Source organism: Larimichthys crocea, chromosome XXIV, assembly GCF_000972845.2.
Source record: "Larimichthys crocea isolate SSNF chromosome XXIV, L_crocea_2.0, whole genome shotgun sequence".
NCBI lineage: Eukaryota > Metazoa > Chordata > Actinopteri > Sciaenidae > Larimichthys > Larimichthys crocea.
In genome coordinates this window covers 2,984,350-2,999,582 of record NC_040034.1, presented here as the reverse complement: position 1 = coordinate 2,999,582, position 15,233 = coordinate 2,984,350, and the positions used below count along the sequence as shown (strand labels likewise).

The 15,233-nt window shown below is 46.0% G+C and overlaps 1 protein-coding gene across 1 annotated transcript; it reads right to left on the bottom strand.

The window, feature by feature from the left end:
- Positions 1-488: 488 nt before the first annotated feature.
- On the bottom strand, positions 489-12,291 carry map3k9 (mitogen-activated protein kinase kinase kinase 9). Its single transcript, XM_019277876.2, has 11 exons — positions 11,632-12,291; positions 10,009-10,422; positions 6,246-6,426; positions 4,735-4,883; positions 4,222-4,397; positions 3,895-4,135; positions 3,592-3,714; positions 3,324-3,456; positions 3,121-3,233; positions 2,187-2,939; positions 489-1,862 (listed from the first exon to the last, which is right to left on the bottom strand). The coding sequence occupies exons 1-11, from the start codon at positions 12,023-12,025 to the stop codon at positions 1,408-1,410; spliced, it is 3,132 nt and encodes a 1,043-aa protein (XP_019133421.2). The 5' UTR covers positions 12,026-12,291; the 3' UTR covers positions 489-1,407.
- Positions 12,292-15,233: the final 2,942 nt, after the last annotated feature.

Here is a 15,233-nt window from a genome sequence, read left to right as displayed (position 1 = left end):
CTCATGAGGGAATGTTTGGTTGTTTTACATAAAAAAAATGACTTAAACAATTAAATTAAATATTGATTATGGAACTAAATGTGTCTGCTTCATAGGTTATAGCTGGACTGAAACAACTTGCACCCTTAAAGAAAAAAGACAACCTGAAGAAAACGTGAACATGAAGCCGAATGTGGCTGCATTTTGTTGGAAGACACATTTAACTCTAGAAAACATTCATGGACAGCAGCAGTGAGAGTCAAAAATCAAGGCAAATACAAGAAATTATAAAAAAATAAATGAATCAATAAATAAAATCATTAAAAATATAAATAATAAGGAATGAACGTCCACATGCCACCAGGGCCTGCTTCACCTGCATGCCATTCAACACTCATGCAGTTTGCCGCTTACATAATCAAACCCTCATCCTATCTTGATCAACAATTTATGAGGCAGACGATTTACAGAGTTACAAATACAAAGTTCCCTTTTTTTTGTTTTGTTCCCCCAGTGTGGAGAAATGTTTCTGAACCGCCCGGGTCGGGATCCAAACCAGCTGCTCTGACAGGGGCCACAAACAAAGAGCCAACTCGACACATTAATGAGTTCTTTGAGATATTTCGGTTCCTGACAGTGTGTTTCGGTCCCGATTCAAACCCGAGCAGTAGTGACATTCTTCTTTAGAGTAAAGTTCACCGTACACGACTCGAGATGGCGTCAAGACGTTCTCGTACCGACACTGTTTCAAGACGAATGCAAAGAAGTGCTCCTAATATACATCAGCATCAGGTGATTGGTGACGACAGGTGCTCAGTACAAAACAGGAATCCATCAGCCGTTACGAACACGGGACAGTGAATCACACGCGTGGAGTTTGAATAATGCAAGACGAGTTACAAATAATCAGAGACCAGTGGAAAGATACGAAACAAACCTGAAGCTTTACATTCATGACGCTTTCCAAAAGTGCACTTCATTAAATGCACAATCTTGAACTCAAGCTTGAAATTAAGGAAAATGATGTAAAGCTTTCAATGCCATTCTGCCATAAAGTCATTAATTAATTAGCTTATTCTCAACGTAAAAAAGTGAGTAAAGTGTTCTGCCTCTCTAATGCATTAGGAACCAGACCTGGGTCAAATAAAATACTTTAGTTTGAGCTGTTTTAGATGCCAAATTTGATTTTTTTTCCATCACAAATGGCTAAATTGCATGTCAGAGGTCAAATATTCACAGTAAATGTCTTCCTGTAATTTTGCAACAATCTTCTAGTTGGGTAAAGGTGAACCTCCCCCGTTAAGCACTGATTAAAGCTAAAACCAGATTCATTTTGTAGGTTAATTAGACCTGTTACAATCCAGAGGCTAACAGCAGGGACATCTCCTTTTTGTGTTGACCCGGGCCTGTATGCACATGGGGGCTGAGTTAGGACCAGAATCCGGGTCTGTAGCGGTAAGGAGAGTCTTTAGGAAAGTTGATCTCTGGTCTGCAAAGCGGGACGGTTCCATCCCGGGACTGTCCCTCATCCAGCTGATCCAGCAGGTTTGCCTTCCTGCGGGGGGAGTACGGCGTCGGTGCTTCCATGGGGGTGGGCAGCACCGCCGGGTCTCTACCAAACTCTACAGTCGGAGGAGTCTCTGTGCTGGACGTGTGGGCGGGGGAGTCGCCGTTACCCAGGTTATGTCCGTTTCCCCTTTGCCTCGCTTCCGCCCAGAACACGTCGCAGCGCGCCCGGGGTGAAGGCCGAGGTCGAGCCACAAAGTCAAGGGTCTTGGGCCGTTCGGGAGCACAGCGACGACGGGGAGTTGGAGGGAACACGATGTTTGGATCGGGGAGCCGGGGGACCTCCGGACAGTCTTCTTTGAAACCTCTGAAGCCACCTGATGCAGAAAAACAAAGAAAGATGAAAATCAATGAGAGGAAGTCCAGTATTATATTTCCAGAGCTGAATTTATTGGGTTAGACCAATATTTTGTCTGGTTGCTGGGAGGCCAATACTGTTGATTTGCTAAATATCTGGTGTCAACCAATAAAGCACGTCATTAATACTGTATGACTGAGGCTGAACCTGCCTACAGCTACATAAGTGACACTAAAACCTTCAATAACATTTGAATTTGACATCATTCTTTTTCCTTCCCCAGCTAAATCCATGGCACTCCATATAGCAAGATGAACATAGTTGGAACAGAAGAAGACTTCACCTGTGTTCTCTAATGTTGTTTTTTCTGGCAATGGGTGCAGATTATTAGGAGGGCAACTCTTCTTGATGGCCCCGTCTGACGGTGTTCGACGCAGGCCACGTGAGGAACTTGGAGCGCAGGGTATGTGTGTGGGTGTGAGGGACTGGCGGGGGTTACGCTTGAAGCTCTCGAGGTGGGTGTTGACCAGCGGGTTGATCGGAGGTTGGATGGCCTGACGCTGTGAGACGGGAAGCGGCGAGGCAGCGCGGCAGACCAACAACTCCTCGCTGTCGGAGCGCAGCAGCGAGCGGGTGGAGTTGCAGTCGGACACCGATGATAAGGACAGCAGCGTGTAAGAGGCCGGCAGGGCTCGCTCGGGCAGCGAGGGCGCTGAGGGTTTCAGCGGGCTTTCCCGTCGGAACAGTTTGTGAGTCTGGGGGCTGGTGCTCCGCTTCTGGCCCCCTGTCCTGTGGAAGAAACCCTCCCAGCGTGGTTTGATGCTCTCCTCCGGTTGGGCTGCAGTTAGCAGGTTGCAGCCAAGTCCGACGGCTGCCAGCAGAGCTCCACAGCCCAGCAGGACCAGTTCGGACCGCCGGCCTCCACCGGGGCTCTTTCTGCACGGCGGCGTTCCTGGAAGCTGGCCGCTCGGGCAGTACTCGTCGCCGTCACTCTCGGCAGCAGCACCGGTGTGGTTCTCCTTGTGGAAGGGGATGCAGAGGTAGGACTGAGCAGGAGCTTCTCCTGGCTCAGTAGTGAAGCAGCAGTCTTCATTTTCTAAAGACAGGATCATTCACATGTTCATGTCAGAATGCAGATTTGTTCACAGACACAACAGGCCACATTCCAAACGTCTAGGTTTGGTTTGCTGAGTGTGCTGGTTACAGTCACACAGCTGCAAACATCTGTGAGTTTCTCAGGTCAGCCACTAAGAGCCGTGTGGGAGTGAACTCTTTACCCATCTCCACAAGGCTCGGCACTCCGGGCACTGCAGGACTGTGTCTCGGGGATCTGCGGAGGTTCGGGGCGCTGCAGGACCGCTGCCTGCTGCCTTCGTGGGGAGGCTTCACACTGTCAGGGAGGAAGAGATGAAGACGGAGATGATGAAAAGACAGAAAGTGAAGTAAAAGGGCTGAATACTTCATTAGAGTCGAAGCTCACGTGGCATCAGCGCTGTGCTCCCTGTACGGGCCACACCCGCGGGATCTTCCCTTTTTCCTGGACCCCTTCCTCTCGTCGTCTTCTTCATCCTGCTGAAAGCGACCCCAGGCCGTGCATCCCTCCCCTGGAGTGACTGCGAAACGGGACGTTTTAAAAGAGAACTGATATATGAAATATGTTGGAATTAATAATAACTGAACCAAGTGGAAAACCAAGTTTCTCCATGATAACGATCAAGTAAATCTCAATTCATTCTTGTGCCGCTTACGTTGGATCGCTCTCAGGCGGGGCAGCATCGGCGGACTGGTCTGAGGACTGGAACCGCTGCTCAGCAGACTCCTCCGCCGATCATGCGAGGGAGACGCCTGCACCGTGATTTTGTGCTGAAAATCTAAATTTCACAACACAAACGCTTCATGAACACAGGTGGACAGTACACGGAGGTCAAGAGCAACCGTCTCTTCCTTAAACTTTAACATCACAATGTGTTTGCATAATCTACTTCAGATGTTGGAGATGTCCAGATGTTTGAACACTGACACACCGGATCAGTCCGGTTTGTTTGCAGTACCTGACGGCAGGCTGATCCTATTCCCATCCTTGAGTTTAAGGCGGTTGCGGCGGAACTTGCCCTGCCGGCTCTCCACGTGAGGCTTCTCCTGGTAGAGCTGGTGAATGATGATGTTGAGCTCTCGCTCCAGGATGTGGATCTCTCGCTCGGCCAGTTCCTGCTCGCGCCTCCTCAGCGCCTCCTCCTGGCACTTCTGCTGCAGCGCGGCTTGGGTCAGCTCCTCCTCCCACGATCGCAGCTCCTGCAGGGAACAAAAAAAGAAAGAAAAGCAATAAACTCCCCGACGTATACAAATAGATTTCAACACCGAGTCACAACCATCTTTACCTTCTCCTTGGTCCTCAGCTGATCAAACATCTCCTGGATCTCCAGCTTCCAGTCATCCTGCAGGGAGTGGAAGGACTCCACTGGCATCTCAAAGAAGCCAGACTCTTCGATGGCCGTCAGCTGGTCCAGAATAGCTGTGAACTGTGGTCGGGAGTGAGGGTCCGGGCTCCAGCATTCTGTGGCAAAAAGAAACACTCTTAAAAACCAGGCGCCAGGTTCGCCTCAGCAAAAATGATTCTTGGCCCTTCAAGTGTTTCCAGAAATTGATAATATATTCTGTTTATTTGATGCTTGTCAGTGAGATTTCAGAGGCTTCTTCTGGCTGCGGTGGATAAACACACAAATCTCCTGGTGTCTTGTTGCTTTTTCCATAATAAATGTTCAAAGGTATCTTTCTGGCACACAAACTGACACTTGTTATATTTGGCTCTCTCGTTAAGAAACATTTGGACACACATTATGCGATCATTTCATTCTGATTTGGATTTTCTGATTCGCTTTGGTTCCTCTTACCCTCCATGAGACGTGCAAAGGGCTCGGGACAGGTCGAGGGAATGGGCAAAGCCAGTTTGTTCATCGCCACGCCGTAAGCCACTGCGAGACAGTCGATGCCACGAAATGGAACTTCTCCCGTCAGCAGCTCCCACAACAGCACGCCGTAACTATTGTTAAAGAAGGAAGGAAGCATTTATTAGGATGATGAAGTGATTCTCCTCATTACTGTCATGAAGCATGCTGGGAAAGCCCACATCCAGTCAGGAATAGCTGAGTTTGGACGGATAATGCTGAGACTACACACGGCGTGAAAGCAAACAGATTCTCTCACATACGAATGACGGGCTTAGATTAGATATTCACACATGCTACGCCCGCTTTGGTTTAAAATAGGATCTGAATTCTTCTTCTGTTTAAACTTGCCAAACATCACGAGGTTCACACACACAGACAAAGCTGATTGGCTCCAAAAAGGTCTTAACTTTTCTCGTCTGTTGTTTCCCGTTGGTGGAACGTCCTACCAGCTCCTACAGATCAGGGGCGTCCCTCTCTACCTTCACAAACCTCCTGAAGACCTCCAGCTCTTCAGAGAGGACCTCCTCTACAACACTACCAACACCTGGACATGATAAACTGTCACAGTACTCACTGCTGCACCAACATGTCCTCGTCACGCTGATTGCTTTGAATAAAAGCATCGGCTAAATGACAAAATGTGAATGCAAAGCAGGTTTGCAGGACTGCCACATTATTTATTATTCTGCTGATTATTCCATGAATATCCAAGTCTATAAAAAGATGAATAAATGTGCATCACAGTTTGTCTCCTCAGACTGATTCTTCAATACGACGAACAGTCCAAAACCCAACGACAGTCTGCCTATCATAATAACAGTACGACTTAATTAATGATTAAAATAGATGCCAATCAACTAATCGAGTTATTAAGATATCTTTCCAGCCGTACTATAAATAATGAGACTGCAATAAACAAATCTCTCCAGGTGAGTACGTGATGTTGCACTGTGCACGTTATTCATGTCGACCTAAACGTTCAAACTGAAGTGGAATTTGTGAATATTTCGACAGAGTCCGTGCAAAATTATTATAGCTGTGACACACCACCCACACGGGGCCAATATACACGTTTTTATCTCTTCTTCCTCGAGTCTTTACCACGTTACTGTCACAGGAGAAGAGAACGCCACCTTGCATGTCACTGCACGTTGTTCGAGAACCTGATAAGTAAAACCTGCGAGTCATGAAATAGAAAAAGAAGACATGCAGCGCTGTGTCATCCATGTTTAATCTCTCTCACACGAGCACACCGAGCTAATGTTGAATATATATTCAGAGTCGTGTGTTCTCTTCTAGTTTTGTACATCTCAGTACACATTCTGTTCTTATTTTACAGTGCCAGTCTGTTACTATGGCAACTGCTTCCCCCGAGCTGAACTTTCTCCTTGTGCCTGATGGATAAGACTGGTTTTCTTTTTGGCATGAACCCCCCCCACCGTTCCTCTGCCCACCTCCAGACGTCGCTACCCTTGGAGAACGTGGACGAGCGGATGACTTCGGGAGCCATCCAGGCGTAGGTGCCGGCGGCGCTCATCTTGGTGGTGCGGTGCCACTCCCGCGCCAGCCCGAAATCTGTGATCTTCAGAGTCTTGTTGCTGAGGTCTTCCATCTCAACCCTCTCGAGGATGAGGACTAGAGTGGTTTGGGCGAATGGTGGGAGCAGGAGGTGATGAGGATGGGGATGGGAATGGTAGGGAGGGATGGAGGGGGAGTGACGGTAACGCAAAAAAGGTTTCAGGTAATCATCATCGGGGTTGTGATGTTGGGAGGGGCGGCAGCAGGACGGGGATCAGGCCCACGATAAAACACAATGCATGTGGAAATGTAAAAATTAGACACATGGCGGATGAACAGAACGGGGTGCGGTTGGTGGGAGGCGTGATGAAAGGATTGGAGGGATGAAAGCAGAGTAGAGAACAAACAGAGAAAGCAAGAAACAGTGAGACACTCCAACAGAGGATGAAAAACACCAACCTGGATCAGTGCTAATGATCTCACTGCGTATTTTTAACAGTTAAACTGCAGGAACAGCCTCTTCTTACACACCCAGACCAGCACAAGCTGAGCAGGGCTCCTCCTAACCACATGCTCACTCTCTCTCCCCCATTCAGCTCCACAATGCCAGGCCATCTGCTGTGGCTGTGCCCAGTGGAGAGGGTGTGTCTGCAGGCTGCGGTGCACATCAAGCCGGGGCGCCCCCCCCAAATTCATCTGCTGCTCGTGTGGCTCTAATGCTACAGAGGCAGTTTCCAAAGAAACTAAAACCTAAACATGTGGCTGAAGTAAATCCCACTACTGTGCAGCTCGAGAGTCAGAACATGAAAACAAACAGCTGATTCCCCCCCGAGGCCAATCATGCTCCAAATGTATGCACTCAGTGTAATGCACGGCGCTTCAGAGAGGAGCATGTTATGTGAAAGGGAGGCGGTTGAAAGGTTGAAGGTAAAATGATGAGGACAGCTGATCACTGAGTGGCTGAAGAATAAAGATATAATGAGTAAAGTGTTCGGTGCTATGACGGAATGGTGTGCAGAGCGAACTCACTGTTTCACAGCGAGCCGGAGAATTAAACACCAAGATGTGCTGCACAGCCAGATTTTATTAGCAAGCACAGGCACCAGGCACCAAATCAAGTGGCAGCAACCGTGGCTGTGAAGTGAAGCCAATGCAGAAGAGCCCCCAAAAAACTGCAGTTCCTCTAACGTCCACTTGAGGCTGGCTCCAGAAGTGAGTCAGTCTCCATAAGTCCCCATGTTTCACAGCAGAAATAAACATGTTTACAGCCTGGTACAAAAAACAGTTTTGGTCTCTGTAGCTAATTTCCCCGTTCATGACAACTGTACTGAGGGTGAATTTATATACAACTCACCTGTTCACATTATATTAAGGCTTAAAGTTATGCAGGGTTAAGAGCGTGGATGCTTTAATTGACAGATAGGTGGTGGCTCTACAGGTAATTATTAAGTATTTAATGTTGACCTGATGATGCTGCAAGATTAAAAATCAGTGGTCACCAACCTACAAGTTATCTGATGGTAACGTGTTTGTGTGTTTCATGTTTTCCAGTATGAACCTCGTGACGGTGTTAGAAGTCAGAGGAATCACGAAAGGCTCCTCTGTGTTGATCTGTAGAAAATGTAACGACGATCCATCCGGTAAGTTTAGCTATTTCCATCTGGACCAAAGTGCTGGACCGACTGACTAACTGACCCACATTTTCATGCCTAGAACCGCACCGCTGGCACGACTAAAAATAACACCGTTAAAGTTCCTGAGACTTTGAGAGAAAAAGCAAAGATGCAGATGCAAGAAAGAAATCTCGGACTTCTCGTGCGTCTTTTTTTAGGGACTGAGCTTCATGATGTTGCCACCAGCCACCACCGTCATTACCACAGCGATGCATCACAGCCTCAGTGTGCCACATCCGAGTACATCCCGAGAGTTTCCCGACTAAGTGGTTTGGACCTCACAGGATTCACTCAATAAGAAAATTAGGTCATGGGAAATTGAATTCTACATATTGCACATACAACGCCTGGTTTGCTGCAGAATAAATACGTGAGACTGTTTGAATTTGGGCTGACAGACAAGAAATGACAGAAAAACTCTGGATTAGACACTTGTGGACACGCTCCTGTATAAACATGTAGAGTGGCGTGTTGCACTGCTGCTGTGACATGAAGAGGGCGTGAGGTTTTCCAGGATGGCAACTAGTTAGACTGCCGTAACACTTTAAAAGCAGCCTATCGGAAGTGAAGCGCCTGAGCTCATCACCAGACAACGGGCCAATGACAGGCAAGAAGCCGGTTGTGTGCATCGTCCGAACCTCCAATAGGAAGGCTGAGGCAGAGCGTTGGACAAATCCTCGGTAATAGGCTTGGGATTTAGGGGATCCAGCTGGGTAAAATACAAGATTACAACGGCTCCACAAACATACATGCAAACTCCTTTTGCTTTCTGCTGTCATCTCTGAAGAGCGATCATCGTCACTGCAGATCAAAACGTGCTTAATTCAATTTTATAGTTATCTCATCTCACTGTTCATACAGAGCAGAGCAGGTCTAGACTGTACTCCATAATATTATTATATTAACATGGACTAAAGAGAGTGTTGATTCATTTAATTTCATTTTACTGTCCAAGAACGTGAAATACATTTGTGGGAGAGAAAGTCTTTACTTCTTCAGGCCGTGGCTTTAAAGAAAAATGACAAACTTTCTGACCTCTATCTGATTTTAAAGCCACCATCCCTTTTGCATTTATCTATTGAGAAGAAACAAGAGAAATGGCTGCTATGACGATGCATAATTATGTTACGGTCTGTCACAGGATACTAGAAGATTTGCCACAAACAATGAAACTGCTGATTCTTGATTTCCCTCGTAGAGTTGATAAAAGATAGACTGTGCAGAAACACAGCAAAGACACTCAGCTGGAAATAACTATTATTATTATTATTAATTATTATTATTATTATGATGGGGCCTCCCTGTGTGGAGTTCTCTTCGGGTACTCCGGCTTCTTCCCACAGTCCATAGATGTGAACCCTAACATGTTAACTGGTTACTCTAAATTGTCCGTAGGTGTCAATGTGAGTGTGAATGGTTGTTTGTCTCTATGTGTCCAGTGATGAACTGGCGACTTGTCCAGGGTGTACCCCACCTCTCACCCAATGTCCAGCCTCACCATGAGGATAAGCGTTTACCACGAATGTATGTATGTATGTATGTATGTATGTATGTATGTATTACATAAATCTGTTTATAACTGACTATTATTTGACAAAAATATTCCAACGTGGACATCAGAAGTCAATGGGATCCATGGCGGTGTTTCAAACTTGCCATGTCTGAGTACAAGTGACGTGAAACAATTTGTTGATCTACAGAAATGTAGTAAAAAGTTTTTTAATTCATAAATGTGAGAATTCACAGTTTGTTCTCTGTTGTAAACTCAATATCTTTGAGTTTTGGACTCTGGGTCAGATAAAAGGGAACTCTGATTATTTTCCAGCATTTTTTGCACAAAATCCTGAAAATAATCAACAAATTTCCAGCATTTTTTGCACAAAATCCTGAAAATAATCAACAAACTTACCAATAAGGTAGTTGTACTTCTCATTGAAATGATAAACTCTTACCACTTGACTTAATGTATTAACTTCACTAAACTACCCCAGAGATGCAGAATGTGACAGTACAGAGGAGATCTTACTGTTGCTGGACTTCAGGTCTCGGTGTATGATGGGGACGATGGCCTGGCTGTGGAGGTACAGCATGCCCCGGGCGATCTGCACGGCCCAGTCCACCAGCGTGCACGGAGGGATTCGTTTCCCCGCGAGGGCCCGGTTGAGGGGTCCTCCCCGGGCGAACTCCATGACAAGACACAGGTTGGGCTCCAGCAGACACACCCCCAGCAGACCCATGATGTTGGGATGGTTGAGCATGGCGAAGAGTTTGGCCTCCTGACGCACGCTCTCCAGAGTCTGCTCGGCATCCTCGTCGGGGTCCCGTCGTGCTGCCTTCACTGCCACCTCTGACCCCCGCCACACCGCGCGGTAGACCTTTCCAAAACCGCCCACCCCGATGATTTCCTCCAGGGTCAGCTCTGAGAAGTCGATCTCCAGGACTGAGGAGGAAAGGAGGACAAAGTTTTTAGAGAGGCAGACACACACTCACAACCCTCCTGACGTAACATTCATCTTCACGGAGCTGCTCCAGTTTTTCACACGTCCTTTGAAGGACGGTAGAGGTCAGGGTCAGCCCGTCTGGAGCCGGCATTGATTCTCTGTTTTGCTCTAAAGCTCGCCAACGAGGATCTGAAAACGAGGTCATTGAGCTGAAGGATGTTTTCACGAAGACACCCTGCTGCCCCAGATACAGACTCTCTGCTGGAGCTACCCCTCCTGCTGGTACACAAGGGTGAGCATCCTTCTATAAATGTGGCTGGGACGTTAGAAGAAGAAGAAAGGAAGATCCTGTTTGAATTAAAAGTGTGTGTGCCGATGTGAACACGAAGCCTTTTGTGTCTGTGGATGTTTAACTCTCCACGAAGCAGACTGACCTTGATGAATATTTCAGGTAGGGGTGGGATGTGAAAGTAGGCCATCTGAGTATGGAGAGATGAAAGACTGAAGCGACCAACAAAGACAGCTGAGGCGGTGTGTGTGTTCCACCCAAACAACCGGTGCTGATGTGGGTCACACAGCCTGAAGAACACACACTTTAAGACACAGATGTCAGGTTTGTGATCATCTGTCGGGTTCTGTTGCTGCAGAGCGTCCTTCTTCACGCAGCTCATAAAGATGCACAAGACGTAAGAGTGTCTTCACTTGGGGCAGTGCACTATAGGTGCTTTTAATTCTGCTTACCGGATCTATACTCTGAGGCCTTGGCTGCAGAAGCTTCAGAATTGTTGTTGTCATGTGTTGTTTTTTTCTCTTGCAGCACAAATTTGGTGCAAACAACATGAAACATGAAATCAAACGCACGACCAGCTGATGATACTGCATGTTTATGTCTATCAGAGGATGCAGCACAGACACACACACACACACACACACACACACTGCATTGTAATCTGAGTGCTGAGGCCGGGGTGCATCACTGACCGCAGCTGCTGTTTGTTTGACAGACATGTGTGATGAATAATGGTCCTGAAGCTGAGAGGATGCTCGGGGCCAGCCTTGTTTCTAGGCCAACAGGAGAGCAGCGCGCTGCGCCGACCATGACACAGCACTCTGTACGCGGGTTTCTCTCTGGCCTTCTCGGGCAGAGAGACGAGGGGAAGACCTGTGCGCTCTGTGCTGATGTGCATGAAGCACAATGGGATACTCACGGTGCAGAGGAGGCACGGAGTACTGCTGCTCCGGGCTGTCCCGTATTTCCTCCGGAATGCCATTCCCTTTGCTCACGTAATTAGACGGGAATATGCCAACCCGGTCCGCTATCATACCAGTCCACCATCCCTCATCTCCCGAGACCAGGGAGTCTTTGGACAGGACCTCCACCAGGTCCCCTCTCCGCAGACTGAGCTCATCCTCCGCAGTCGCCTCATAGTCGAACACGGCCGTCCAGAAACCAGGTGCGGCGGGTCCCGCAACCGGCGCGGCGCTGTGGCTGCCATGCTCCGGTGTGGGCCAGCGAAAAACATCCGCCTCTGCTTCTTCCGTGGAGGAAACGCACGCCTTGGGACTCAAACTATTGTCCAAAGCGGTTTTGAAGACATCCATGGACGCGATCCATAGGGGCGACCTGGATCACTGCAGGCGCATCCACCTGACGCGGCTGTGCTGGCTCGGTGCGCCCTGCGTCTCCAAAACACGCACACACACACACACACACAAAGCTAAGTAGCGGCTAATCCCGCACACAAACACCGCAGGAAAGCACCATTCTGCAGCATCGTCTGCCTCTCATCCAGGCCCCCCCACCCCACCCCACCCCCGGCTCGGCTGGCTGGCTGGCTGGCTGGCTGCTATCAAACACACACACAGATCCAATCCTTCACCAATCATCGCCGGAACTCCTCGGGAGCTGTAGTCTTTATTTTAAGCCAATTGAGCCAACGTGCGAATCATGCACGGCCTCCCATTGGTGCACAGACACGTCAGCAACAGTTTATCTCCCACCCTCCTCCCTGCACAGCACCTGAACCTGCACACACACACACACACACACACACACACACACACACAAGGAAGCGTTTGTTTTCTTCAAATTGTCTCCTTTATTTAGTTATTGACCCCCCCCTCAACAAAACAAAAATAATAATTCTAATAATAACCAAAAACATAACAAAATACTCAACCTAAGGTTCAATCCCATGCTGAAATAAAAACAGAATCCATAGCAAGGAGTAAAAAACAAATAACAAATGAACAATCCCCACTGTTTGAGTGATGTGTGTGTGTGTGTGTGTGTGTGTGTGTAGAGTTAAAAATCAAAAAGTCCCTCCATCCATACGTGTTAAAAACAGATTTTAAAGGTCCAGTGTGTGACATTTAAGAGCATCTATTGACAGAAATGAAATATGATATTCATAAATACGTCTTAACGAGTGAAAATTAGAATAATTATGTTTGTGTTACCTTAAAATCATCCTCTTCCATGGAGTCTGCCACGTTTCTACAGCAGTTCATGCTTGAACCTAGTGGGAGAGGTGAGGGGTATTCAGTCGGCCACGATCTGAAACCCTCGCCACTAGATGTCGCTAAATCTCTACACACTGGACCTTTAAGCTTCATGAACAACAAGCACAAACAACTAAAACACGGTGAGATAAGACATCAGGAATATATATTTATTTATCTATATAAACTGCAGCTTTGAGGACAGCTTCACACACACACACACACACACACACACACACACACACACACAGTGGAGATAACAGTAACAGTGTTTGTTCAGTGTGTTACGATGTGAGCAGACACACACACACACTCCAGGATCTGTGTTTGTAGTCATACGTGTAGACACATGGGAAATAAAACGTGTGTTTGGGAAGATGGTGACAAAAACTGATGAAAAGTTAATGATGATGAATAAAAATGAAATGATCAAAGTCAAAATTATGAGTTAGTAATTCAACATTTTACTTAAATTAAAAGATAATCAGCCAAACATTTAGCCTGTTAATCAAAACTATGTACGTGTGTTATGTAAGAAAGTCAAATATTTGACCTAAAACATGAAACTACATGACTTGACTTTAATATTGAAACATTAAAGCAAAGGTTTGACTTAAACTGTGAGATACTAAGCCCAAGTTAGGCTTATTAAAACAAAATTATGTATATGTGTTATGGAAGTAAGTATAAGCTATAAGCTATGCAGTAGGTAAAAATCTGAGACTAACAAGTGACAAATATGAAAGTGATATATGATTTTTGACTTTAATTTTGAAACATTAAGTCAAAAGTTTGACTTAAATTATGACATATCGTGTAGTCAAGACATCTGAAGTTGAACTGTGACTTTCAGATGTTCTGCCATGCATGCAAACAGCGTATGGATCCACTTTGACTCTGACTTGCTGGAAGCATGAAGCTCTTTTCTTAGACATCATCACGATGGAAACCACCCAAAGACTCCACGTGAAGACTTCAGAGATCTTATGACTGTGAGACAGAAAGTTAAAGACACTTTCCTGTTCCTGAAAACGTCTGAATAAATGACAGATATGAACCAAAGCATCCATGTGAAGTTATTTCTCTGCAGTGTGTGTGTGTGTTGAATATTCTGCTGCTTCCATAATGTAAACAAAGCAGCCTGCTTTATGAAAAACACACAAATCCAGTCAAATGTGATCGGGCTTGAACAGAGACAGTGTCGCAGAGATGCAGCGAAGTGCAATTAACAGACGTGGAAGTCACTGATAGAAAGATACGAGATGCTGGAGAGAAGATGAGAAGAACATGATGTGTATGGTACGAAAATAAAGATGAAATGCTAGAATCAGATACAAACAAACATCTTTCATTTCATGAATGCCTGGAACCCTGAAAAAAATCTCCACGTGTCGAGTTTGGGTCGACACACTTTGTGCTTTTTCACCACGACATATTCAAACACTTCATGAGGAGCCTAATAAGATTCATTTTGGAGGATTTTTTATCTTTTATCAAAGGTCCAGTGTGTAAGGTTATTGGACAGAAAAGTTTCCTTTGGTGTATCGTCGCCTGCAAACTGTGTTTTTGTTTCCTTAGAAGGAGCGGGTCCTCTACCGAGGAGTCCGCCACGTTGCACAGACATATTTTAAAAGCAAACTAGTTTTTTGAGTTTTGCATCCACTTTACACTCCTACATGCTTGGAAAGCATCTTGGAAGCTTCATTAGAAAGCTCTGAATCCTACACACTGGTCCTTTAAGTATTTTTGTTTGTCTGTTTGTGGAAACCTTCCATAAAACGTCTAATTTCACAAATACAAACGCAGTCAGGCTGTTCCTTCACTCCTGAAAGACTCTGTGACAGTGACGACGTTTCAAAATCTCCAAGTTAGACACAAAGATTCATAGTCGGGCTCGATTTAAGTCAGTGCAGCCAGTGTTTGCTTCAGAAGCAGAGAGCTGCTTTTATTTCAGAGTCAAAGAACAAAAAACGGTTTGATCTCAAAAACACCGTCAGCTTTGGAAATTATTATGATTTTTTTTTTATTATTTTGACATCTCATTGCAGGCCAGGAAAAAAAACAAAAACATATCCATCCATTAAAATGTGCCCCTGTTCTGTTACACACAAATAAAAACAAAGTTAAAAGAAGAATTCACCCAATCAATGAAACCTTCCTCAGTGTCTAACATCGTCAACCACAAGTCCAAGTTATTACTGAACGCTGAGATTTCAAAAGAAACAAAGAGAGAGAGAGAGAGAGACTGGTGCCTGTGTAAGATAAATATAGATTTTTTTTTACAGAATTAAGACATGTATGTATTTTT

Bases quoted from the DNA above. Each gene is read 5' to 3' on its own strand.
- map3k9 (XM_019277876.2), bottom strand. From the start codon at position 12,025: ATGGATGTCTTCAAAACCGCTTTGGACAATAGTTTGAGTCCCAAGGCG. The intron at 6,427-10,008 runs GTAAGATCTCCT...AAACCACTCTAG, and splicing joins AGACCTGAAGTCCAGCAACA to TCCTCATCCTCGAGAGGGTT. The intron at 1,863-2,186 runs GTGAAGTCTTCT...TTTCTGCATCAG, and splicing joins AACAACATTAGAGAACACAG to GTGGCTTCAGAGGTTTCAAA.